This window comes from Colletotrichum fructicola (assembly GCF_000319635.2).
Source record: "Colletotrichum fructicola Nara gc5 chromosome Unknown KSG_Nara_v1_contig04, whole genome shotgun sequence".
NCBI lineage: Eukaryota > Fungi > Ascomycota > Sordariomycetes > Glomerellales > Glomerellaceae > Colletotrichum > Colletotrichum fructicola.
The window spans coordinates 43,534-68,269 of NW_027094054.1; the positions used below are offsets into that span (position 1 = coordinate 43,534).

General features: G+C 53.8%; 6 protein-coding genes across 6 annotated transcripts; 1 reads left to right on the forward strand and 5 right to left on the reverse strand.

Moving 5' to 3' along the window:
* Nucleotides 1-1,504: 1,504 nt before the first annotated feature.
* On the reverse strand, nucleotides 1,505-4,884 carry CGGC5_v006749 (uncharacterized protein; the record flags this gene model as incomplete). The annotated part of the gene is made up of 2 exons (XM_066151742.1): nucleotides 1,505-1,740; nucleotides 1,794-4,884. The coding sequence occupies 2 exons, from the start codon at nucleotides 4,882-4,884 to the stop codon at nucleotides 1,505-1,507; spliced, it is 3,327 nt and encodes a 1,108-aa protein (XP_066008850.1).
* A 1,027-nt stretch (nucleotides 4,885-5,911) lies between these two features.
* CGGC5_v006750 (uncharacterized protein) lies at nucleotides 5,912-8,144 on the reverse strand (the record flags this gene model as incomplete). The annotated part of the gene is made up of 2 exons (XM_066151743.1): nucleotides 5,912-7,482; nucleotides 7,553-8,144. The coding sequence occupies 2 exons, from the start codon at nucleotides 8,142-8,144 to the stop codon at nucleotides 5,912-5,914; spliced, it is 2,163 nt and encodes a 720-aa protein (XP_066008643.1).
* A 3,347-nt stretch (nucleotides 8,145-11,491) lies between these two features.
* Nucleotides 11,492-16,343, reverse strand: Cht10 (putative chitinase 10; the record flags this gene model as incomplete). The annotated part of the gene is made up of 18 exons (XM_066151744.1): nucleotides 11,492-11,533; nucleotides 11,583-11,634; nucleotides 11,693-11,817; nucleotides 11,871-11,931; nucleotides 12,010-12,207; nucleotides 12,257-12,359; nucleotides 12,463-12,945; nucleotides 13,013-14,314; nucleotides 14,378-14,547; nucleotides 14,608-14,685; nucleotides 14,743-14,843; nucleotides 14,923-15,151; nucleotides 15,221-15,448; nucleotides 15,498-15,511; nucleotides 15,571-15,993; nucleotides 16,114-16,221; nucleotides 16,287-16,293; nucleotides 16,339-16,343. The coding sequence occupies 18 exons, from the start codon at nucleotides 16,341-16,343 to the stop codon at nucleotides 11,492-11,494; spliced, it is 3,729 nt and encodes a 1,242-aa protein (XP_066008641.1).
* A 1,988-nt stretch (nucleotides 16,344-18,331) lies between these two features.
* Nucleotides 18,332-19,553, forward strand: CGGC5_v006752 (LysM domain-containing protein; the record flags this gene model as incomplete). Its single annotated transcript, XM_032019620.1, has 6 exons — nucleotides 18,332-18,555; nucleotides 18,614-19,074; nucleotides 19,134-19,175; nucleotides 19,231-19,278; nucleotides 19,343-19,432; nucleotides 19,489-19,553. The coding sequence occupies 6 exons, from the start codon at nucleotides 18,332-18,334 to the stop codon at nucleotides 19,551-19,553; spliced, it is 930 nt and encodes a 309-aa protein (XP_031883144.1).
* Nucleotides 19,554-20,318: 765 nt separating this feature from the next.
* Nucleotides 20,319-21,671, reverse strand: CGGC5_v006753 (uncharacterized protein; the record flags this gene model as incomplete). The annotated part of the gene is made up of 2 exons (XM_032019621.1): nucleotides 20,319-21,289; nucleotides 21,350-21,671. 2 exons carry the CDS (start codon nucleotides 21,669-21,671, stop codon nucleotides 20,319-20,321), a joined length of 1,293 nt encoding a protein of 430 aa, XP_031883143.1.
* An 809-nt stretch (nucleotides 21,672-22,480) lies between these two features.
* Nucleotides 22,481-23,716, reverse strand: CGGC5_v006754 (uncharacterized protein; the record flags this gene model as incomplete). Its single annotated transcript, XM_032019622.1, has 1 exon — nucleotides 22,481-23,716. The coding sequence occupies one exon, from the start codon at nucleotides 23,714-23,716 to the stop codon at nucleotides 22,481-22,483; it is 1,236 nt and encodes a 411-aa protein (XP_031883147.1).
* Nucleotides 23,717-24,736: the final 1,020 nt, after the last annotated feature.

The window sequence follows — 24,736 nt, forward strand, 5'->3', positions numbered from 1 at the left end:
GGTCTGGGTAGTAGGTCGTAGGCTGATAGTAGATCGGTCGTCAGAGGCTAAGGTGATCAGTCTTAGGCTCAACAAGTAATTCGCAGTGAAGGTAAGCTGAGAGTATCCGTGAGGATGAATACTAAGTTGATTGCTGAAGAGCTATGGAAGTCTGACCATGAGCCAGGCTCAGGGTCATACTATATATATAAGTCTTATATGAACAGTTCTGCTTGTTCATGAGCGCTGTGCCCCTTGTCACTATGAGCGCTCATTCTAGAGTGGGATGAGCGCTCATTCTAGTCTCCACTGAGCGCTCATTGTGGGTCCCTTATCTATGCTCATTCCTTATCATCACGTGACCTGTACCATAGTTCTTCCGTTCCTGAGTGAGTCCCTGTTGTTCCCGTGATCCTGCATAGTACAAATGTCCTGTCCTAGCCGCCCGACGCCCGAGTGGGTCGGTTAACTGTTATCCATGCATAACGGGTCGTAACAACTGGTGCCCTTCATCTCGACTCATCTGAGATTGCAGTGAACAAGCCGAACCTTGACCTGTACCCTAAGAGGCACCAGGGAAGGCGTTTAGGGTTAGGGTTAGGCAGGGGGTGATAGGTGGGACAGGACGAGTTAGACCAACAGTTATACACCGACAGTCGTAGAAGATCCAGGTGGGGTCGTTAGCTTTCCTTTTGTTTCCTTTTTTTCCCTCCTCTTTTTTTTTTCCCCCTTCCCTCTTTTGCGCTGTGCGGTGAGTGTGGTTGACGTCGTCCGCGACCGGCTGCCCCGCCCCGACCGGTCGTACCACCCCGCTCGGTGCCGCCGCCGCGGCCGCGTAATCTCGGCCATACCCACTTCGGAAGCATGCGACAACGTCGTCCATAAGCATGCGCTACACAACTGAGACGCGGTGCGCCTCGCTTGCTCTGTGACCCGTCGGGCCCCCTCGCCGAGCTGGACGTACGTCGAAAAGGCCAAGTATAACAACGGTGAGAGATAGAATCCCCAGTCGAGGGCCTATCAGCTTAATCGGTCGAGCACTCCTCTAGCTAAGGAGAAGATCCGGGTTCGAGTCCCGGGTGGGCCTCTTTTTTGCCCTGATCTCAAATATCCAATCCGTTTTGTCGTAGGCCTCTCCGTTGGCAAGAAATCCCTTGTTTTAGGGTTTATTTCGTTTATACTCTCAGTTCTAAGCCATCAGAGTGCGATACCTTACGTATACTTGGGAACATGTTCATGAAATTTCCTCTCCTGCAAGGAACCGCCTAGCCTCACATTATATACTATATCTTGGTCTCTCGTATCTCCAATCCCCGTTTATACTCTCCTTCCTCAGGACAATAGTCCTGTTGGCAAGATACACAACCTTTCGACACGACAGTCGACGTGTCCCCCGCGTGATAGCTCAGCAAGAGAGGCTGGTGGAGAAACGCATCACCTGGCTCCTATCGGATTCGCCCACCGAAATTGGGAAAAACCCAAAGCATCTACATCTCCTACTCCAGTTTATTGTATTTGCATAACCCTATCGATCCTTGATGATGCTCGCGCAACGCTCCGTCCAGATGCTGTCCTGGCTGTTGAAGACCACGCTGATAAAGTCGTCTGGCCGTTTCATGGCCGACCGTAGCTCTCGGAATGTCTGGAGGAGGTCCTCTTGAGGCCGCAGCTGCAGGTCTGTGTTTCGGGGGCTGTCGCGGTTGCTTTTTGAGGTGACCCAACCCAGCTCACGCAACATCCGGTTGCTGCACCCCTTATGCTCTACAGCGCCATTAGCATCATAAGCCTCACACCATCCCTGCGTTATACTGTACCAATCTTCTTCGTCATCTCGGCTACATCATAGGCCGTCCCACTTGAACCCTTCTTCCAGGGGAAAGAGGCGGGGTAGAGGAACCACATCATCCTCGTGACCATGACGAGGGCCAGCTGGGCCGGGTCCTTCCTCTTGGCTGCGGTCCCGAATTCGCGCGACCCAGGCGCAACCTCTAGCGTTTCCGATGAGGAGCAAACGGTCAATGTGATCATCAGCATCAGGCAACAGAGGGGGTCGTCGATGTTGTTAGAGAGGCAGTTTATCGCCAGCTGATAGTGGTCTAGAACCCGTAGGTCGCCCTTGTTAGAGAAGATCGCCTTAGCCTTGAGAAAACCGTCCGTGATAAGGCTGGGGACGTTGGTGAAGGGGAAGCTGCAGCCGAAGCTGATGGTTCTGCGCGTCTGCCTGAGCGCCCGGTCGTGCGCAGCTTTCTCGTGCTTGATTTGAGCTTCCTGCGCCGCGCGCCTCAGGGAGCCTGGCGGACCGGTTACTACTACGTGCGCGACCTCTCGACCGCGCAGGCTGACGACGGTGGTTGACGTTAAGCGGCCCTTGACGGCGTCAGGCACCCACTCAACACCGGCCGCGAGGAGTCGGCCAGCTATCACGGAGACCCACTCATCAGGCTTGAGTCCGTTGCTAGCCTGGTTGCCGCTAGTTATGGCCGCCTGCAGATGGTCCGGCCATGTCGCGTTGACTGGCGCGGATGCTGCCCGCCCCTTCTCGGTAGAGATAACGCGGAGAAGCTCAGTAGCAAAGTCATGCCTGGTGCGCGTCCTCGACAAGGTTATTTTTATGCGCGAGCCGCCCGAGGTGAGACCGTCAGTTAGCCGCTGTAGCGCGATATGGGTGAAGGCGTCTGGCGCCGCTTCCCACGCCTCAACAGCCGACTTACACGCCTCTTTCTGCTCCAAGGTGATAGGTATGCTACTAGTGTCGCTACTACCTTCTTGCAGCCTGCGCCGTAGTTGGTTAGCTATGAAGAGCTTCGTCTGGGGGATCCACATCTCCCGCAGGAGTTCCGTCACATATTCTGTCACAGCTGCATGGCTCTTGAATGCGTCCCGGCCTAGCTGGCTGAACCAGATCTCGGTCTCCCGGTGGGAGGCAAGGCGGTCGCCGTAGTGGTGCTGTAGCTCGCTAATATGGAGCAGTATAAGCCTTCCCGTCTTCGCGGAGCGGGGCCACCGGCTGGTGTCCATGAAGCAGGTCGCTGCCCCGGCTGGACCGAGGTCTAGTACGGCTGGGTCGATATAGGGCCACGCCCCAGCTAGAAGGCTGTCGATGGTGCCTAGCGGCCGGAGCACCGTCTTCGGCAGGTGGCGCTCATGCCCGGTGAAGATATACCCACCAAGCCGGTCAAGTACTGCAACAGCCTCAGAGTGTGCGAGGTCTAGGCCGCGCTCGCCGCCAGCAACGTAACGCCGTTCCATCTCACAGATAGCAAGCTCAAACAGGCGGCAGTAGGCCGACATGATACGGGGGAAGATTCCGACTGGTATAGACCGAAAGATATGGACATACGACTCATGCTCTGTGAGGAAGAAGCGCATGAGTTGGAAAATGGGGCGAATGACGTTCTCGAATGTGCGCTCAACGCTGTCCATATGTCGTATGTTGAGTGATACGACCTGCTCCATCCGGTATGCTACCTCATCCTTCTCGATAGCGATGTCCAGCTGCCTGCGCTCTCGCGCAAACGGCTTAGACTCCTCAGGCTGCTCGGGCGTGAGGTCGCCACGGATGCGACGTAGCAGCCTCTCCCGCCTGTCTCTTGTGTATGACATGGCGGATGTGTGTGACGTTGGGGCTGTTAGCGCTGCTGTTGCGTACCCCTTCGTCGCGAGGAGGGCGCTGGCGCTGTGGCGCACGCTTCTCTTGATGTTGGAGTAGCCCTGGAAGTAGCCGAACGAAAGCACGTCTGCGCCCTCATTGCGGTCGCTCATATTCCCCTGTAGAGCGGTGTAGAGCGAGTTAAGGAAGGCGGGCGGCTGGCTGGAAGAGAAGTTTCCATACGTGGGGTGGAAGGCCTGCGGGTAGAAGGTGTAGTCGCGGTTCCCAGGGTACTCTCGCGCCACCATGTTCCGGTCGGCGAGGAGGCAGCGCGTCTGTGAGCCGCCCGACTCGCTATTGATACAGACTGCGAGGGCGTAAGATATAGCACTGATACTGCTGAGATCAAAGCGGGCGTTGAGCTCCACGATCATGCTCTGTAGGTCCCTGCTCTCTCTGAGCATCTGCTGGTACTCCCGGCCTTCCACTGTATCGCTATGTGTACTTTGTCCCTCGTTAAGAGAGAGCTCTTCGACCTCCTGCCGAGAATTTCCATCTCTGAGGCCCTCCTCCTCGGCATCCTGCTCGGCGTCCTCCACCCCTTCCTCCTCCTCCTCCTCCTCCTCCTCATAGGGTATATGTCTCTCGCGCGGCAGGTCGTAGATAGTATCGCTGACCTGGATCTCGATATTCGCGCCGTAGTCATACGCGTGAAAGGCCGGCTCGTGGCGTCGCCAGAATGAATTGGGATTGTGGGTGCTAGCCCAGGCGGCCCAACCGTCCATGAACTGCTGCTGGAAGACCTGCCACTTAGCCGAGCTTATGCGCTGGGTACTCTTTGTCCCCAACCGCCAGCAGGCCTCAACCCCCTCGCCAAGCAGTTGCGGCGACTGGAAGACGCCCACGATGTATGCGGCCAGCTCGCGGGCTAACCCGGCCGGCATCCCGCTCTTGTCCAAGGCTGTTGGTCTCTCGCGTGGGGCCCCGCCCCTGGAGGTCGGCTCGTGCGCCACGGGGTGCATGACGACGAACCAGACCTCTCGGGTACCAGCCTTAGCGACCCTGAACGTGCGCCCGGTGATATCGAACGGGATGCCGCCGATATGCTTTGCGCTGTAGGGCGCTGCGTATGACTCGAGAGAGAACTCGATGTTGTCGAAGACGGGCCCGTCGCTTTTCGTGATGGGGCTGCGTGGCTTGCCGACGATGCTGAAGAAGTCAAGGAAGAACTGCGGGAAGAAGGCGTCCGTGGCCTTCGCTGGCGCGCTACCTCCATCGCGAGACCCAAAGTCAATCGTGTGCTTCTCCTGTAGCATCTTGATAGCATCGGCTGGCTCGAAATCACTTCGGAGGACCTTTTCGATAAAGCGTCTGGCTGAGGAGAGGGGTGAGAGGCGTCAGCATATTCTTCTCACTCCTAGTTTAATTCCTTCCGTATATACACCTCGGAACCGGTGGTGCCCTGAGGAGTGGTCCACAGCCCAACGGTGGCCGTTCCGCCCATTATCGCCTTCATCCTCATGTTGGCGGGTTGAGTCCTGGTTGCGGGCGAAGGGACCGTTACCGTCCAGGCTAGAGGTATCCTCTGTATCGGCTAGGCCATCACTATCTACTAGCGACTCGGTGATAACATCTCCCTTATAGGTTAAAGACATCTTAGTGTAGCTGCGGTGGGATGCTAGGTGTTACTGTTCACGGTCTTGGGTGTGCGTAATGTATGTGTGTGCTAGGTGAGGTCTCTTGTACTATACTCTCTGGGGATTCTATGTAGGACTACCTATATATCCTCTACTAGGAGATTACTTACTAACCACTTATCCAGTAGGGTATTGAATACTGCTTGTTGTCCTGCTCCCCATGTAACTCTCCCCCACTATAAGTCCAGGAGGGCAGATATGCAGCATGGGCCGCCTGTGTTTTATCGGGGAGAGTGGAGGAATCCTCTTGCCCTCTTACGAGACGAAAGCCCTATTAAGACGGCTTAATATCCTGTCAATAAAAACAAAACCTCGAATTGGCCTGACAGTGGTCTGCCTAAGAATGTACGGTCTGCACAAATGCCCTCCCGGGCGTGAAGCTGATGATGACGACCTCAGTAAGGGATAGACTGGGGCACACCTAGAATTTGGGGGCCCACTTAGTGTGAAACTAGACAACCTTCTTTGTATGTGCCCGCCGGGCGCAGGTATTTGCTGAGGCACAGGTATTTGCTGAGGCATCTTCTATTGGCTACGTTTCAAACGGGCTGGCTTGCAGCGTTCTTCAGATCAACTTTCCCAAACGAATTGTCTATGTAAGGTATGCAAGGGATCCCCAGGCCTGCAGACGCGACCACGACTGCTACTATACTGCTCTGGCTGGTTTCCTAGCTCTAGGCCCCAGCTTCCAGCGTGGAACTGGTTTCTGGCTGGCGGTGGTCGCTGGCCCCTTGGGCGAAGGCAGAGGGCGCCACTGTTGATGTGACGGCGGCGGCGGCGAGGAAGGGGGGGAGGGGGAGGAGGGAATACTGTTGCGGCGCCTGGGCTGTGAAACATCTCGAGCATCGTCGTCGTCATCATCATCATTGTTATTGTTGTTGCTGCTGCTCTGTTGGCGCTGGCGCGCAGACTGCTTAGTGGTGATGGCGGGCGCGTCCTGTGTCGGCTGGTCCTCGTCGCCAGGGCAGTCCAGCGCTGCTGCAGATCCGTTGGAGGGCGTGAGGTAGGCGTTTACGAGCTCCTCCACCTTCTGCTGGGTAGCTTGTCTAGCGGCGACGTCCTGCTGGCCGGCGAGCTTGAACAGATTGGCGCAGAACCCCTGCACGAGGGTAGAGGCCTTGGCCTGGCGCTCGCTTCTCCTTGTTGCGCACTCCGTCGTCCACAACGGGCGTAGCGTGTAGCCCTCCCTGTCGGTTGACTGACGCACCATCTTCAGCAGACGCGCCCACGCCACGTGCTTGAAGCGCTGCCCGTATAAGCCGTCTTCGCTGTCCTGCCCCTCATCGCCTATCGCGTCATCATCCAGGAGTGGGAGCAGCTCCAGCGCCCGGAACTCGGCTAGGTTGTCCCGTACGAAGTCCAGAATACGTCTCTGGAGCTGTACTGCTGCGATCGCGGGGAAGGCCCCGGGAGCCCAGCCCCTACGGGAGGCGAGCTCGTCCAGCGCTATCGACAGGTGCTCCCGGAGGAGGGGCTTGTTCCTATCCTTGGGCCTGACGTTGTCGACGGCTGTAGCTTGCTCTGGACTGATCCAGCAGATCACGTGGCAGAGCACACGGACGGCCATCTGGATCTCCGTCTTCTTGCAGTGGAGGATACGCCTTAGGTCGGGGAACGTAAGCACCAGCGAGTTTGTGATGGCATCATGGACGAGGTGGTAGGTGTGATCGTCCATGTTCGCGAGGAACCCGTCGACCCGTGTACGTGCTTCAAGCCCCGCCTGCTGCTGTCCGGACGTGTAGAATACGCTCGTGATATTGGGGGCGGCTTGGCAAGTTGAGAGCCTGTCCCAGTCGGCGGGCGTGATGTAGACCTGCTCGTCCGCGGGTAGGTCGGCTAAAACGCTGAGAACCTCGTTGAGGGCATCAATCCAGTACTCGTCGATGCGGAGGCTGGCAATCCACTCAAAGTATGAGATATTGAAGGTGTCTAACCCCAGCCTTGTGCAGCACCACTGCGTTGTGACAGGCCGCCATCTCTGGTGGTTCCACAACGTAACGAGCCTCCGCGTTGGGAAATGCTTCTCGCCGCCGAGGCGGAGTGCCTCGACGACGTGCTGGTCTACGGCGGCGTCCTCCCCGCCTAGCTGTCCGTCTGCCTGCCCTCCTATGCAGGCGATGGACGCAAGCTGCGTCCAGATCTGCCCGTGATTGTCGGGCAGGCTTGGGTCGCGCCTGTTGACGCGGAGCTTGACGTTCAGGTCGCGCGGCAGGCGGTCTTTGGGTTTCCATGGCGTCCGTTAGCCTCTTGTGAACACGGGCTCATGCTTTGAGCTTGGGGGCTATACCTTTGTCGTACAGCTCGCACGCCCACCATAGGTCGGAGCCTGGTGCGCCCGTCTCCTTGACGTACTCGCGTAGCGCCTGGATACGGTGCTGGCCGGCCATGACCTCGGCCTTGCCCCCGCTCACTTCGGCCCAGTGTAAAAAGGAGAGCTCGCAAGGACTGTCGTTATCATCGTTGCCGTCCTCTCCGTCGTCCTCCTCTCGCCCCTCTATGCCGCCGCCGTCCTGCTGCATAAGGCTGACTGCCTCGGCGCTGCAGAGGACGGTGATCCGGTTCTCCGGCGCCCGCCGTTCCAGCCCGCCGCTCCTGAATGCGTGTAACAGCTCCTGGACGTGGGCTGCGTTAATAGGGCGGTTCCTGCCGACGCTCCAGGCTGTGTCCAGCACGTCGATGGGCATCCTGGCAACGGCGAGGAGGAAAGGTTGCGCCCGTTCTCGCGCGGACGATGTTTCTGTAAAGGGGGAGCTGATCTCATCTTCTCTCCTGGCCCGGACCCGCTTCCTCAGCCCTGATGCTGATGGCGCTGTTGCTGCTTTCTTATTATCGCCCTCATCACACTTCCTCTTCCGCTTCTCGCTGAGCACTCTGGCCATTGCGGTGATATGTATTTTTCAACTGCCGCCTGATAGCCTGTGCTGGCTGTTCCTGTTGTTTCTTCGTTAATTTTCTTGTCTTTCTTGCCCCTGGGGGCTTAGGGATAGGTGGTTAAAGGGGTGGGAGTGCTCCTGATCAGATGAGATGTGTGCACAAATGAGACGGGAAGATAGGATGATGGATGCTTGGAAGGGGTGTGTATTTGGCAGGGCGGCTGGATGCGATTGGTCTGAGGCTACTATAGTACACTAATCTTCTATGTTTTTATGTGCTGGGTGGGGGACGGCTATGCAACAGAGGGAGCTGACTCACCCCACCACAGCTAGCGTGTTCTCGTCCAGCAGCAGCAGCAGCAGCAGCGGCGGCATAACTATAGGTCATGCCGTAAGGTAATAAATAGATCAGGCGTCGAAATACACCCATGATAGGGGGTGCTATGAACACTTATACGCACTATTAGTCGCCCTCTGGATAAATAGCTGTCCTACCCCCATAATCGCACGTCTTTCATACTCAGGATTGGCGCCCTTAACTGGCTGGGTCACTGGCTGTGCTAGCTCCTGGGACGCCCTAGGTATCTGACGAGTGTAGGGCAGTAAGGACAAGCTATGCCTGTCTATACTGCGTGTGCTCCCTCCTGTTTTCTGGTTGAGGAACTAGTCTGGGGAGAGATGTTGAACATGGGGTCTGTTGTAAGGTTGGAAATACACTCCTTAGAGCTGAGGTATCATGGCCCAACCCATGCATGACTACAACTAGAAAGAGAAGTCGTAGTGATCCGGCTACTTGTTTATACATAATGATATGTAGATATATTTAACCTGCAGTATAGCGCGTCTTATGTTGACCTTTGCTCCGAGGTCTTGTCTAGGTGGCGGTGTTGATGATCGTGCTCTGCGGAACAATAACATCCTAACGTTGTGATAAAATTCCTTGGAAAAAATGTTGCCTGTTTATATGATGCTTGCCTGTTTGAGTTCTAGATCACTTTGATCGCTCCTATCTAAACTATCCCATCTGCCCTTATCCTAGGTAGAACGTTATGCGCAGGGCTATTTGCGATTTGCTTCCCCAAACTCATAATTTCAGAGTGATCTGCTCGGCCGGTTGGATACTCAACTGGCTATTACATAATCAACGGCTGTCGGGCCCTGGGTTATTCCGATGGAGTGGGTCGGGACCAACAGGGCCCCGGACCTACCTGAGGTCCTCCCTTGGCTCTCCCTTGCCCATTAACGATGAATTTGCGCTGTCTGAGTTGCACATCTTGCTGTATACCACAAGCAAACATGCTTCCTGTTACCCTTTACAAATGTCTATATACTGACTGAGGCTTTGCGCGCATGTCTGCTCACTGGTGCCCTGATATACTCTTTATCTGGGACGATGGAGTTTGTGATAGTTTGTCCTATGGTTAGCTGGCCTTCTTGTCTTGCCCCTCCTTGACGCGTTGGTCTCACTCTTAACGCGACATCATACACTAGTCCGCTTCCGGCCAGGGTCTTACTTCTCGCGGACAAACACGCCTAGACTAAACGCGTCGATAGCTAAGGCTATCCAACCCTCTTCTATCTCCTACGCGTCCCCCGTTTTCTCTACCCTCGATCTCCTCTTCCTCTATTCATGTGTTCATCTATCTATCGGTGAATATATTTATTCCTACTCCTACTGAGGCCGTATATATATGTATGGTGCTCCCTGTTGGCCAGCTCTATATGCTTATTGGGATTGTCGTTTTGTGCTCTATACTATCCTCCTCCTTCTAGGGATTTTGCTATCTTTCGAGCGATTGTATCCCTCCTTTTGAGATAGACAGGACCGGGCTAAGCAGCAACTCATACAGGCTCTGGGAGAGCTATGCAGGTGGGCACATCTATAACTTGAGCGTCTGCGAGGGCTAACGGTGGGACTGGCCTGCTAGGCGTCTGGATATCGATGCTAGGGAAGATGTAGGTCAGCAAAGGCACAGACTCTTTTACGCTTTCCAGGCGGAAGCTTTCGAACGGAGCTTTATGGGAGGCTATGAAGCTTCCTAACTTCGGCTGGTTATGCCCCCGAGGGCATGGCACTTTCTATGCCCCAGAGGGCATGAGCTGGTTGAACCCCCCGAGGGCGTGGCACTTTCTACCTGAGGGCATAGCACGTTCTATGCCCCCGAGGGCATGAGCTGGTTGATGCCCCCGAGGGCATGGCACTTTCTACCTGAGGGCGTGGCACTTTCTATGCCCCCGAGGGCATGAGCTGGTCGATGCCCCCGAGGGCATGGCATAGCACTAGTTCCTCTATCAACTTCGCTAGTCTAGCTCACTACTTCTACTACTACTACTATCTATTAATCTAACTATTCTATCTACATGTAACAGGCTAGGCCTGTCACATGGGATGCTCTCGGCTATGTTCGGCACTGGAGTAAGACATCAAGGGATAGGATATCAAGGGATAGGATATCAAGGGATAGGATATCAAGGGATAGGATATCAGGGTCGAAGATAAAAGGACATGTAGATGCAGCTGAGATGAACAAGAAACCTTCCTTCCTCATCTGAGGATTCTCATTTGAGAAAGGAAGTACGAGTTGCAACATTGCTCCTACTAACCCTTTGCACTACATGCCTTGTGTAGCTATATATATGTTATGCGCTGTCCCTTGCTTGTCCCCTCCCTACATGCTCCTGTAGCCCTGGTCTATATGCCACCTTCTGCCTGCCTGCCTGCCTGCCTGGCTAACCCTACCCTGCCCCGACCCGTCCCGTGGGCCCACGCTACCTCAGGTCATACTATATACAAGTTCTGCACAGTATCTCTTGTGGTGGCTATGTAGGATATCCGTGCTATCCAACATATCCATGGATAGCTGGGATAGCGGACATATCCAACATATCCATCTTTGCCCTGTATCCATGCTGTTCCCGAAGTCACGTGACCTGTACCATAGTTCCTCCTTTCCCGATGGTTCCTGGTTACACCTGTGTTACTGCTTACATATGTTCTGCGTTAGCCGCCGAGATGCCAGGCGGGGTTGTTCCAACGTGTCATGCCTGTCGGGTCGTAACACCGAACACCGGTCCATAGACCGTGACAAGAAGTTACTATTAGTTTAGTCTTTAAAAATATCAGTAAATACACTTAAGAATAAGTAATAAGAACTATTAAACCTGCTATAAGTATAAGTTATATCTAAGGACAACTAGTGAGTAAGACTTCAGCACCTTATTAATAAAATATTTACTCATAGTATATAAACAATAGTAGATAGTAAACAAATAGTATTTTATACCCTTAGATACAGCTAACTAGCAGCATAAAGAGTTCCACCTTTGTTAGTCCTCCACGATAGCGTGAAAGATTAGTCTTCTGAAGAACCGCACTGAGAAGGTATAATATCAATCTGTGAGACTGTAAGCGCCAGAATGTAGGAAGGAATCATGTTGCCTTACAGTATCAGAAGCTAGATCCCAGCGTCGACTCAGAGGAATGTTGAACAATGTCCTGCATTCCAATATCAGTTTTACGTGTTCCCTCACTCATTCTGTGTCATGGGACTTACGGTGCTGATGCCCTACCGAATACAGCCCAATGGGCCTCGGCTCCGTAGCAGTACTCCCAGGCAATGGTATCGCTGGTGCCGCCGCTGCCCCAGAGACGGGCAGAAGCCTCCACGCCCATATCAATCTATCTTGTTGTCAGTCACGGGATCTCGTGGTTCGGAGGGTGTAGCTTCGTACCGCTGCATTTGGAACACCCAGTTCGCTGTTGAAGACAATTCCGAAGGTAATCATGGGAGTACTGCGTCGTTTGTGGTTAGTCTATTGAAGACCGCAATGCCTTTGGTGTCGCTCATGGTAACGTGCTGGGGTCACTTACACGACGGCCTCTACCATGCCCTCCGCGTGCAGGTTGTATGAGAACTGCGGCTTCGTGCTGTTGGACTTTCCTCTCTGCTCGTTTTCGAGATCTGCCTTCTCCTTCTTGTCAGGATTGAAAGGGTCCGACCAATCCTCCTTGGGCGGATACTGCTGCATGAAGTCCCATTTCGCCACCTTGTAGGAGATTCGGGCGTTGCTGTGTATTGTTAGCCGGGGGACACGGTTCGAATGATTCTATGACTCACGCATCGATTGATGCCTTTCCGTTCAGTTCTCCGATCAAGCGGAATTGAGGACCGCAAGTCAATATTCCAGGGATCTGGAAGCTTGCACCTAGCGGGGCGAGTCCTGGGAAGCATATCGTTAGCATCACGATAATTCTCGGGTTACGATCCTTGCCCGAACGTCATGGCGCAGAAGTGCAAAGCGAATATGATGGGGCGGCTCTTACCAGCAAGCTCGGCAGGTCCAGTACTGAATCTCAACTCGGCGTTCGCCACGAAGTTGAAACTCGCCTCGACGTCTCCCTTGTTTCGGAACGTCGCGTGAGATTGGTCGAAGGACTTGAGATTAGACAAGTCGCCAATGAGACTAATGACGGCCGAAGTGTCGACGTTGACGGTCAACTCGGTCCAAATGTGTGCAGACGCGTCCAAATTCGGACACGACTTGCTGTCCCTGAAAAGATTCCAGACGAAGGTTTCCCGGACGCTGTGGCGGACGAGGTCGTAGTCAATATCGACGTCTTTCTGTTTGTTGATCCAGTCCACGAGCGCAAGGGAGAACCACCGCTCGTGAAGGAGATGCTTCTCGTGTTCGGGGGTGGAGCGCTTCTCGGTACGCCATCGGTGCTCCAGGTAGCTCTCCCATGAACCGCCGTGGTCTGAGTCGACTTCCATGGCAACATCTCGCTTCGTCTTGCCAGGAGGAGAGGCTTGGTTGCGGAATTAGCAACATGAATATCACAGGAAGGGGTTGAAAGGGCAGATCCAGTTACTTACCAACGATTTCGTTCCAATAACCCGGGTTGTCGCTGTAATCAACCCGCAGTCTGACCTTGTTGTCCTGGCGACCCTGAAGAACGGAGTAGTCATAGTCGAAAGTCAAGTTGTACACCTTCGGCCTCTCGAACTCCATCCCTCTCTTTTGGAGCTTCCTCTTCACCAGCTTGGGCAGGGCCACCGGAACGTCGTCGTTCACCAGGTCGATGTCGACCGCCAGAGCATACTTGCCAGGACCGCAATGCTCCGGCATCTCCAAGACCGTGTTGGGGACACCACCCTTGAAGAGAGTACCGCAGTTGCTGTCCTCCGACTCGTCGGTGCACACCAGTTTGGCATGCTGCCGACCGTCATGAAACTCCTCGTCACAGTCGAAGACCTCCCAGTGCGAGCCGTCGCGCTTGTCGATGCTGCTAATCTGCTCTTCGGGCCCTGACATGATGTGCCAGCCGAAGGAGTTGAGGTTGGGGTTGTCGTTGCTGCTCGAGGACTTCCGACCTCCCATGGTCTGGTCGACCTCGACACCGAAGGACTGGTCGTCGGATTCCGGGATTTTGTCGGCGTCCGGGAAAAGGTTCTCCAACGGCACTGGGAGGCTTTTAAGCTCCACCTTGAAAGCGTCGCGGTCGCAGCACAGGCCCGGCCAGACGATCTGCTTCTGCCCCTGCATGTTGTGGATCGACGCGGAGCCGGGGATGGTGTACTCGCAGTTGCGACCGCCACCTTCGGCGTGGGTGCCGAACTTGACCTCGTCTTGGTGGCACTCGGGGTTGCAATTGTCGTTCATGTCGTTCCGCCATCGGCAGGACGACGTGTCGATGTCGGTGTCGCAGCAGAGGGCCTCCCAGCGGTTCTTCTTGCACTTGCCCTTGCGGAACGTGGTAAACTTCTTCCCGGTGCCGCACGGATCGTTCCCCTTGGGTTTCGGTTTGAGGATCTGGCTCTGGTCGACCTCGATGCAGTTGCCCTCGTCCCACTCGCAGAGTTGCGTGCCGCCCTCCTGGATCTTGCAGCAGTAGTCCGCGAGACCCTCGAGGCAGGCATCGTTTTCACCCTTGTCGTTGATGTAGTACTGGCTGGAGGTGATGCGCTCCTCTCCAACGTCGCAGGAATTCGTCGACTCGCAGATCAAGCCCCAAAAAAGGTTAGGCGCGCTCCAGCGGCAGGTTTCTGGGTCCGGAGAGTTTGCCAGAGGACAGCACAGGTTGATCATGGGATTCTTGGTATTGGAGCCCTTCTTCTTTTGAGCGCAGCGAACGGTAGCGATTGTGTTCGTTCCGGTGGGACAAGGGTCCTCGCAGCCTGAAGGTGTGTGAGCTGTGATGTTCCGCAGTGCGGCATATCATGAGCTGGGCCATTGCTTACCTGACCAGAAACAACGTCCGTCCAGGTCAACCTTCTTCCAATCGGAGCCGTCTGCGCCAACTCCGTTTCTCTTCTTGAACTTCCCGAGGCCGTCCGGCTGCAAAACAGCGTTCAAAAGATCGTTGTCCAAATTATCCTGATCGATGGCCCAGATGAAAAGTCCACGAAGTCTGCGCGACACCGCTGTTAGCGCTACAAGAATGATGCGGTAAGGCTTGTTTTTTACTCACCCCAAGTCATTGGCAAATTCGACCTTTTCTCGAATGGTTTTCTCGTTGTCGTATGATACCCACTGATCGCCCCGATATCTGGATAAACGTCGTCAGAAATGCAACAAGAAAACAATTTCAGACGTTGATACTCACTTGAAGTACATGACCTTCTCTTTTTCATCATAGACAGGAGTCGGGTTGTTGCTGTCGATAGTGTACTCGATGTCTTGGTATGACATATAGCCTCCAGTCCCCTACAATGATGTGAGCCAACAGTTCGTACTTCACACGCAAAGATACATGAGTGTCCAGATACACGGAAGTGGCACTTACCGAGCATTGTCCCGCCGTTCCAGGGTCCGCGAAAGCACACCCTGGGGTATCACAGTCTGGGTCTTCTAGCTTGTAAGTTCGGCCGTAAAAGGCAAGGCCCAAGTTGACCTTGTTTGCCGGCACACCGTTCCTCCACAAGAGATCGAGACCATGCTTTATCTCAGTGAGGTTGGTGTGGGCATAGACATACGGCCCGATCCAGTCAGAGTCCTCGTCCCAACTTCCGTGACTGGATTTAGATCTCAATTAGCAGGCCGGTTTTCTAGTCGAGATCACCACGATTGAGATCGTGACTTACATATCATAGGTCATCAGGTTGACCCAATCAACATACGGCATGACGGCGCCAATGTCAAACCAACGCATATACCAGTAAGAGGTCGGCGCGGTGAAGGAGACCCCCAGTCCCTTACCATCTGCCTGGAAACGAAACCAGATATCCTTCATCAAGAGAACAAAGTTCTGAATATCTCTGGTCTGGCCACCGCGGTCGGGCGCACCAGGGTACTCCCAGTCAATGTCAACTCTGGGCGCGTGTTAACAGCGGAAATAATAGACGGCACAACGAAGCTCACCCATCAAATCCCCACTATGATCCGAGAGAAAATCGTCAGCATGTATCAATCAGACGTCGTCGAAGCTACGAACCTCTGTCATGAATCGGAGGAGCTTGTCGACAAAAATGCTTCGCTTGAGTGACGTGCTGGCAATGTCGCCGAATACTGGCTGCGTATCGGTACCGTTGTCGCTGAAGGTCCAGCCGCCTAGAGCAAGCCAGACTTTGAGACCGGGCGCGCGCTGCTTGAGGTTCGTGACGGTCTGGAAACCAGCGATGGTGGCGCCGCGAATAGGATGAATCTCGTAGGTGTCGGGTTTGATGAAGCCAAAGGCCACGTTGATGTGCGTCATAGAGTCGAAGCGCACGTGGCTTATGTCTCTCTGCGAGCAGCCTCTCCGAAGGAGAATCCAGCTTTCGAAGTAGCCGATGACGAGATCGCGGACATCACCATCATGGCCCGTGGTGACAGCGGGGACTTCGCAGTTGCTCTGGCATCCGTCACCGCAGAAAGACTACAGATGCGATCAGTATGTAAGTCAGAAGTGGAAAGAGCGAGCAGGAACTTTCTTGTCCTTGTTCATAATGGACATTACCTCGGTGGTGCCGCAGTTACCCCATTTGTTGCAACACACTCTCAGAGGACATTCTTTGCCAGGTGGATCAGCGTACGCGCCGCAGTCGGCTTTGGAGTCGCAATCAGAAACGCAATCGGGACCGCAGTGATCTTCCTCGTAGCCACACTAAAACATCATTAGTGAGGGCTCAGGAAGCGTTGTCTGACCCCGAGAGATCTCTTGCCACGTACAAAGCCACTACGTTGAGATTAGCCCGGTTCGACGGTGTGGACGCACATTCACTTCATGAAGAGACGCACCTTTTCCCATTACAGCATGCTGTGGGATTTCTGCAAGGGTTTTCATTAGAGCATCCGGTTTGACGTTCAGAAAGAAGGTGCCCAGAAACAGACGGATTTGGAGATACGGGCGTCAGGCTTGAGCCAAAAGCAGATTGCGCAAAGAATGACAAGAAGAGTATTACAGTCCACAAGGAAAGTAGCCTAGGTTGAGGCGGATCAGACAATGTAAACAGCCCCATGATGGAGGAGTTTAGATGGTCTGGTGGACGCAGAAGATCTCCTGAATTACTGGCATGAAGTGTGTCAAAGATTGAGAAAGGTTGCCTTGAAACGTGGGCGGTAGGATAGTATCCTTCCCTACCTGATGATTTCTATTGCAAGGACAACGGGAAAGCCTTAGGATGCAATAATCTGAGTCGGTGCCTGTACGTATTTGGTGGTCGGCGAGCTCATAGGCTGACTGACCCAAACAGGACATGAGCCGAGATCGCCACATTCTCGGCCTTCAGTGTGCGAACAAATTTACTGGGATCTCGTTCCCACGAGGGCAGACCGACTGAAATCCACGGTGAGCTAAAGAGATGTACCTCTACACGCGTGTCGTGGGTGGCACTTCTCGTCAATTCTCTGGGCGTAAGCTGCAATAATGCACGCTGCAGGGGACGCGGACGGACCCACAGAGGCAGGGGCCACTCGAATGCAACATCGAGAATTGCATCCATGCCCGGAATGTCAGATCCATCAGCAACTTGCCTGGAATACTTCGTGAGAAGGTGAATGAGGGGCCCGCTCGCTGGTCGCCATTTGAAGTCTGCTAACGGACTAAGCGATTGCACTCTTCCGAGTCCGTCTCTGAGATCCCGGCCATTTGAACACTAGAGATTGAGGACTCATCCGTTCCTAAGTCCTCGAGATTGACTCTTCTGTCTTCTGCCGTAGTTGTTCATTCTGGAGCAGAGATGGTGGTCCTTAGTATTTCTTTGGCCTTACTGGCTAGCCATATTCCCGGGGCATTGGGTCTTGTCTATCTTGCCAACATCACGAATACTCCCGATGGCCTTTCCAGCTCCTGCATTCAAGTACTGAACCAAGGCGTCAATTGCGATGCCGTGCTTCTGGATATTGATGCGGCCTTTTACGAGACTGATGCGGTGTTGATTTCATTGTGCACCACCGCTTGTACCACTGCTCTCACGACGTACCAGCGGAGAGTTGCCGGCGCATGCGGCAATAGCAGGTACACTGACCATGAAGGGTGGTCGTATCTAGCCACGTATGACTTTCAGGAGCGTTATGAGGCATACCAAGCTGTTTGTCTCCAGGACTCGTAAGTTCATGTTTTTCAAACTCTGCGGGTGGTATTTGGCTCGCTAACAACTTCATGTTCATCTTCAAGGTCTGGTCGAAGATGCAATGCTGCAATTCGCGACGCCCTTCACATGGACCCAGATGCGATGACAACATCGGCAGCCCCAGGTGCGTTTAATGTTTCAATGGGTTTAACGAAAGCCCATGGGTTGAAACTAACCAACATGAGTAAAGAGCCGACTCTTCCCTGCGACAATTGCTTCCTCTCAAGCATTGCGTTGCGCATCCAACAACCTCTTGCATCGGACGAGCTGATAGCATCGAAGTTTTCATCTTTGACATCGTCTTGCGGCAGCACCACCATAGCCATTACAACACCAGCAGAAACTACGTGGGCTATTCCGTCAGTCATTCTCACGGTCAAATTGAAGTTATCTGTGGAGATTCACGATCTTGACTGACACCAACGTAATTTTAGCCCAACTTCTGAACCTACATCGACCCCCGAGTGCGTTGGGACGACGTACACCATACAGTCCGGCGACACTTGCTTGAGCATTTCCAAGAGTCGTGGTGTTAGTACTTCACAGCTGCTCACCGCCAACCACCTTCCGGCGTTCTGTTCCAACTTCCCCAGTTCTGGAACGATCTGTATTCCCGACAGCATTTCTTGCAAAACGTACGAGATGGTCAAGGGTGATAAATGCCGGGACGTGGCGTCGAGGAACGACATCAGCTGGACGCAGGTCGTGACCTGGAACCCTGAGCTCGGTCAAGCTTGCGAATACATCGACAACTTTGCATCTAGGGGCTACATCCTCTGCGCCTCGAATCCCGGTGGTTCTTGGGTTCACCCGTTCCCCGAGGACGAGGTCGACATGCCTTCGCCCAAAACAACCGCGATCCACCCGTGAGTCTTGACAGAAGCCAAAACCTTTCTCAGAAACCAGCTAACATTCATCATAAAGCACGCCAACCGTGGAGTTTGAGACTTTTGAAGCCATGCCGAGCCCAACGCGGGTAGATTTACTTCCTAACTTGGGCGTGCTGAATCCCCTTGCGAAAGGAACACGTAAGGACTGCGCAAACTACGCAGAAGCGCCGATTGAGCTGAATGCTACGTTGACGTACGACTGCGAGGACGTTGCTGCGATCTACGATGTCAGCTTGGATGATCTCAAGGAGTGGAACCCGGATCTTGCGATCACCGCTGGCATTGACAGCGAGTGCGAGCTCCAGGGCGGATACCGCTACTGCGTGTCGCCCGACGAGCGACGATGGCCGGATATGACCGAGTACTGCGTACGAGAGACCGTTGCTGAGCCCGGCTGGAGTTGCGCGGACTATGCGTTCTGGTTTGGGGTCAATGTGACGCACCTCAACGAGTGGAATCCGGATATTGGGACAGAATGCGAGAACTTCCACACAGGTATGTCAAGTTAACTCGATAAATCCGCTCATCTGGCGTCGACTGACACGACAAACCAGGTTACACTTTCTGCACGGGTGTCAAACATTTCCGGCCCGCAGGTGAGGACTCTACCATCACCGGTTCTTGCTCAAGTATATGCTGATCAACTGCTAGGTCAAGTCTCAAGCTGCACCCGTTGGGTCATCGCAAACGCCACCGAAGGTGACATCGCTCTACATCCTTTCCCGCCCCAGAAAATTGCTAACCAGCGGATGCTTCATTGTAGCTGACACCAGTCCTTGCGATCAGTTTGTGAATAACATCAAGATCCCACAGGCTCGCTTTGTGGCGTGGAACCCCTCGGTAGGATCGGATTGTAAGTCTCAATCAAGGCCACTGGCTCCACAAGTCGCGGTTACTAACCCAGCGTAGGTTCCGGAGTCGTCAAGAACTACGACTATTGCGTTGCCATTCCCTCTTGGTCGCCGCCGGCGTAAGCAGTAGGGGTTGCCTGTGAGGAGCAACGAGGATAATCAAGCACAGGGCACATGATGTATGGTGGAGCTGGTTTGGTGGGCTGCTTTTCTGACTGTAACAATAATTTTACAACAAACTATCAATTTGGACTCATCTTATCCGCTCGTCACTCGCTTACCACTCGACTCATGTGTGCTCAAATGCAACGCAATCCTTAGACTTGGCAACTCTGCGCCGCTTTCGAACCCGGCAGCGGCGCGTCTTATGTCTCACGCCACTCAACAGGCGCAGTTGTTCGCATTTCAGTCCGACTGAACCCCTCAGGACTGTGTATTAGGTTACATCAGCAGACGAAGCCTGGATCACATTGAATGAGAGTCGCTGCCTGGCCTTGGCTTCGGCATAGAGTGGAGCCTCAAAAGAACTTCTGAAGGGCCAGCTCGATGATCCTTGTCAACGACCAGCCCTACCCTTCTCGGTCACTAAGATTAGATCGATTGATAAGAAGTTTTTGTCTCCTGACTGTCAACGATAATTTGGTAACAAGAAAGGAAGCGAATAGGCGTCCCGAGTGGCCAGGTCGAGTGGAGGATAGGCAAAATGATTAGCTCGTCTCCTGCTCTATTACCCTTGCCCGCTGAGCTCACAAAGGAGTTCGCCTCTCCCCGCCCTGCGATGTGGGTGCCGCAAATTAACGCGAACCATGCCAAGTGACAATATTTGGCACATATACTTCCGTCCACACACAGGCTTTCCTGAACCAACTGACGATCAAAGATTTGTTTCTACTCCCGAGATAAACCGTCAAGCCATTCAGCCAAACCCACATGCCCGCTCTTCCGCGCAAACCCTGCCGCATCCAACCCTGTTATGTACTCCACCGCATCAGCTCGGGCTCCGTACTGGACGAGAACCTCGGCAAGCTCTTGGTCCCCTTTGGAAGCTGCGACTTGTAGACCGGTCATGCGGGGCGTTGGCTTTCTCCCCGGCATGTCATCTTCCCATGGATTGGAGTTAAATGGGGCGTTGACGTCCACGCCCTCGACGCGACTAAGGGCGAGTCTCATGATATCCGTCCGCAACTTCCCATCCAGGTTTGAAGAACTGGCAATGCTACCCACCAGGCCTCCAGACTCCCATTCGTACAAGTCGCGACCCGGCGGCCTGACCTTGTCGCCGGGGAATATCGTGAGGAAGTCCAGAGCTTGGTCGAGTGATTTGCAGCTCGCCAGATAGTCACCAAGCGATGACACACTACAGTAAAGTCCCCTTGAGGCTAACGCAAGGTGAAGGTTCCTCAGCTTCTGGCTCCCAAATTCGACGCTGTCGTCCCTTGCAACACCAGGATCTTGGCTGCGTATTCCATGCTGCAGGAACCGCTCTGTCTCTGAGTTCACTGGATCATGCACCCAGCCAAAGTTGAGGATATCAGTCCACATGCTTATTTCGTCTGCCGAGTTGCTCTGTTGTTTTGGTGAATGCTGGTATATTGCGGTCCAATAGGCGGTTCGCGGCTGTAGCAGCATCTCGTTCAGGAGGTCAAAGGTAGACCTATCGGGAGGTCCCGGTAACACACCAATAAGGTATCTGAACAGAAGTGTGTGTCGCCTTACGTAGCAGATGACTAGCAAAAGATCGGCAATTTCCGGTAACAAAGCTGAGAGGTCGGTCTGGTCCTCTCGGCCGAGCTGGTCAAACTCGTCTGGATCATTTGTGATCCATAATCTAGAAGCGAGACTTTTCATCCTAGAGTAGTCTTGACGTGGCAAAATTCGAGTCAGCTGGAGCAGGAAGAAATTGCGCGTGAGAAACTCACCATGTTCTCCCAAAGGTACGAAGGCCGGATCGAGATACCGTGATTTAACAGCCCCCGCGAAGAGGTCCAGCTCTAGGAAGTCACTGATGTCTTCTGGTGGTACATCCCACTTGTGCTTCGTCGCTCCTTTCCTCAAGTGAGACAACACGCCATCCAGGTAATCGCTCAACGACAGATACTTTGCAGCATACTGGGTGGCAAGCCGAACGAAGCAAGTTTCCGTAGGGTCGGCAAATTCGTTCTTAATCTCGTGGTTCCAATCTCGGGAAGAGCGCAAGGAAACTCTCAACCCCGATCCTTCGGGATTCCTGTAAACTTCCATGTCGCGTGTCGATGATTCGTGGGAAAGCGGAAATTAGACTGATCCTCGGGCTGGAATCAATCTTAAATACTAGTATAAGGCTGTTTGCCTGATCCGTCTCCGCTCGAGTACACCGGTCAACATATATGGGAATTGGGGGGCAGAAATGTGGCCCGATAACGGACGGGACTCGCATGAGCGCTTACCGCTAACCCGCGATTGGTTTGCTTCCAGCACGAAGGAAGCGGGGAGCTGGAGGAACGTGGGGGCCGTGCATCCGTTCGTCTTTCCGCGATCTTGGCGTTGCTCAAGGTTCGGACCGAGGGGCGGCAACGTCCCGGCTACATTTCCGAATCCGTCTGTAATCTCCATCCACGGCTTTTTAAGGCTTGGTGGCGGACGGCGCTCCGGGGCCGCCAGTGGGGCAGCGGGTCGCGAAGGATCGGACCCCAACCTGCTTGGCACGAAGCTGAACTCATCACCTCACGTCGATGCGGCCAAGAGGCACAGATTGTCATGGTTCGTGCGATGGATGCGTAGAGCATAGCTTCGACTTTGAATGAAGAGGAAACTGCCACTCCCCGCCTTCTGACTGTGAAAATATCCTGTTGATTCGTGATGACATCGACAATGGGACGATGAACGAAAACCTTCCGTCTTAAAACAGATTATGTCGGCTCATGCAAAGTGATATCATGCAAAGTGATAAGATTAAGAAATATTGTCAAGGAGAGTATGAAGATGTAAGTAAGTGAACCTAGAAAGACCCAAGCCCACAAGTCTGGAAATCAGCTGTCGACGATTGAACTCGTCCTTGTAACCTTTCCCATCTACCACCCATTGCTTCCGTAAGATCCAAACCAGTCTTGGCCTAGTCCCTGAGAGCCAAGTCCGTTGCTCTGGCACATGTTGGCCCGGGCCTGCAACTTGGACCGTCCAAAGGCATTAGACGCCTCGTTGACCGATTGCAGACCTCGCCTGAACTTTATCGGGGAGCCAAGCTCGAACGTGTTGATGTTTTTTACTTCCCAGGCTTCTTTGGTGGTTGAGTCCAGTGCATAGAGTTTTGCCTGTCCCGCTTTCACCTTTCGCTGGAGGACGGGCCGCTCGTGAGACCAGAAGATGTTGTTCAATTCTTTGATCTGGTACTTCTTGCCTGGCTCGTAGAGGGCGAGTTCTGACGGCGTCTCCGTCATGATGATGATGTCTCCGTAGCATGCTTCAGCCATGGCCGCCGACATTTGTTGGAAATAACGGATGGTCGGTGGCACTGTTCCGGGAGGTTTCGTTGCCTCGAACTCTAACTGCTTTTTCCTGACAGGATCCAGCCAGCTTCCGGGCGTAAACATGGCGTAAAAGTCTCGGACGCCCGAGTGACTAGAAGCGTCAAGGCTGTTGGGGAACAGATTCTGTACGGGATCATTCGTCAGTTCCATCACTTCAAGGACCTTCAATGGCTTCCCAAAGACGTGTGAAATGCATACCCAGATTGTGTACCGGGCCTTCTGGGACTCTCCGCATGCCCATTCTGTGGCAGCAACGGACAGACCCGTTGCTGCTCCAGCAGTTGTGACACCTTTGGAATAGAAGACACACGTATCGGTAAGGGCCGCCTTGTCTCCTTTGATGTACCGAAGGAAGGTTTGCCAAGTCATGTGCTTGAGAATAGCCTCCGAATCCGTTTCGTCGAGGGCAGTTCCATCGTTCTGGGTAGGACAGAACACGCAGTTTGAAAGATCGAACGCAGGGCCCAGATTCATGTACAACATGTCCGGCTCCTCGACCATAACAGACCATGAGTCATCATCTTTGCTAGACGGAATGACGGGCGCAGGGTAACGAGGCACAGGAGAGCGCTTCCTGGGTTGTCGTCGGAACAGAGGCTTTGCCTGGCTCGGCTGAGGCTGCGTGCCTACATCGCCGCTATACTTGAGTTGGGTGCCACGTTTGAACCCACCACTCAGGTGTATCGCAGTGTCGTCAAATTTGAAACAAGAAACCGTAGAGACTGACAAGAAGAACAGGAAAAGAATGGCACGAAGCCGCAAGGACAGAACGTTGGCCATGGTTTCGGGATGACTGATTGTGAAGACGCGCCAGACACCGCGCCAAGCAGCTTTTGCGTGAAGAACGTGAGGCGGAACGAACGAAGGGTGTAACGAGTGGCAGTGGTAAAGAGGGAGTGTCGTCAAAGACCGACAGTGGAGGGGCACATCCACAACACGATGACGGAGCGACTTGCACCAGAGATGAAGGCAATACCGACCAAAGTCCGTAAGCCGGGCGACGGATGCTTGGGGGTGCTTTAGAATGGACAAAAGTCTTAGATTAAGCCAAGATAACAAACTACAGTCAGCGCATTCTCATCACGATACTCCATAGCACATTGCCCAAGCTGCTGCAACTTAGATTGAGGCGTAGCAAAAGGATTCACAGGGGCAAGGGTTGTTGAGGACTAGAAGTTCACGCAAACTCAACTTTTAAGGAGGTCATGTGCTAACTTGATTTTGACAAAAGCTCCGCGGATAGATGCGGAAATAACAAGCGCAATATACATAAAGGAACTCAACTGATCACCCACGGCGAGGCAGAGCAGTGTCCTTGTCACAGTACATGATCGTAAAATGCCTGCCTCGCATGGGTTCGTGTGGTGATGATGCAGTGTAAGACCAACCCTGCCTGATGCAGGGGCAACGATGTTCTCATTGGGTACACCTAGGGTCCTGACTGTCCCGCTCTCAGCTTGCATAAGCCTCGGGCGAGCCGTCTCGTCCGAGGTTTGCTTGGCAAGGTGACAGACCATGTGCCCTCTCATGTCCAGAATCCTAAAGTCCGGCTTGGCGCTTCGAGCTGTGAGAATTGCTACTCTATTTGGGGGGCATCAGGTGCTTCGGGAGATCACCTGGGCCGCGATAGATCACAGGCAGTGAGAATACATGGCGGATTGAAGGAGCGAGGGCAAGCTAACGGAAGTTCAACTAGCAGGATGGAGATGAAGGGTGGAACTATTGATGCATCCGTCAGGCGCATGATTATTGTCAGCTATGCATGTTCGAGATTACCTGTTGCCTCTCCAAGTGAGTGCG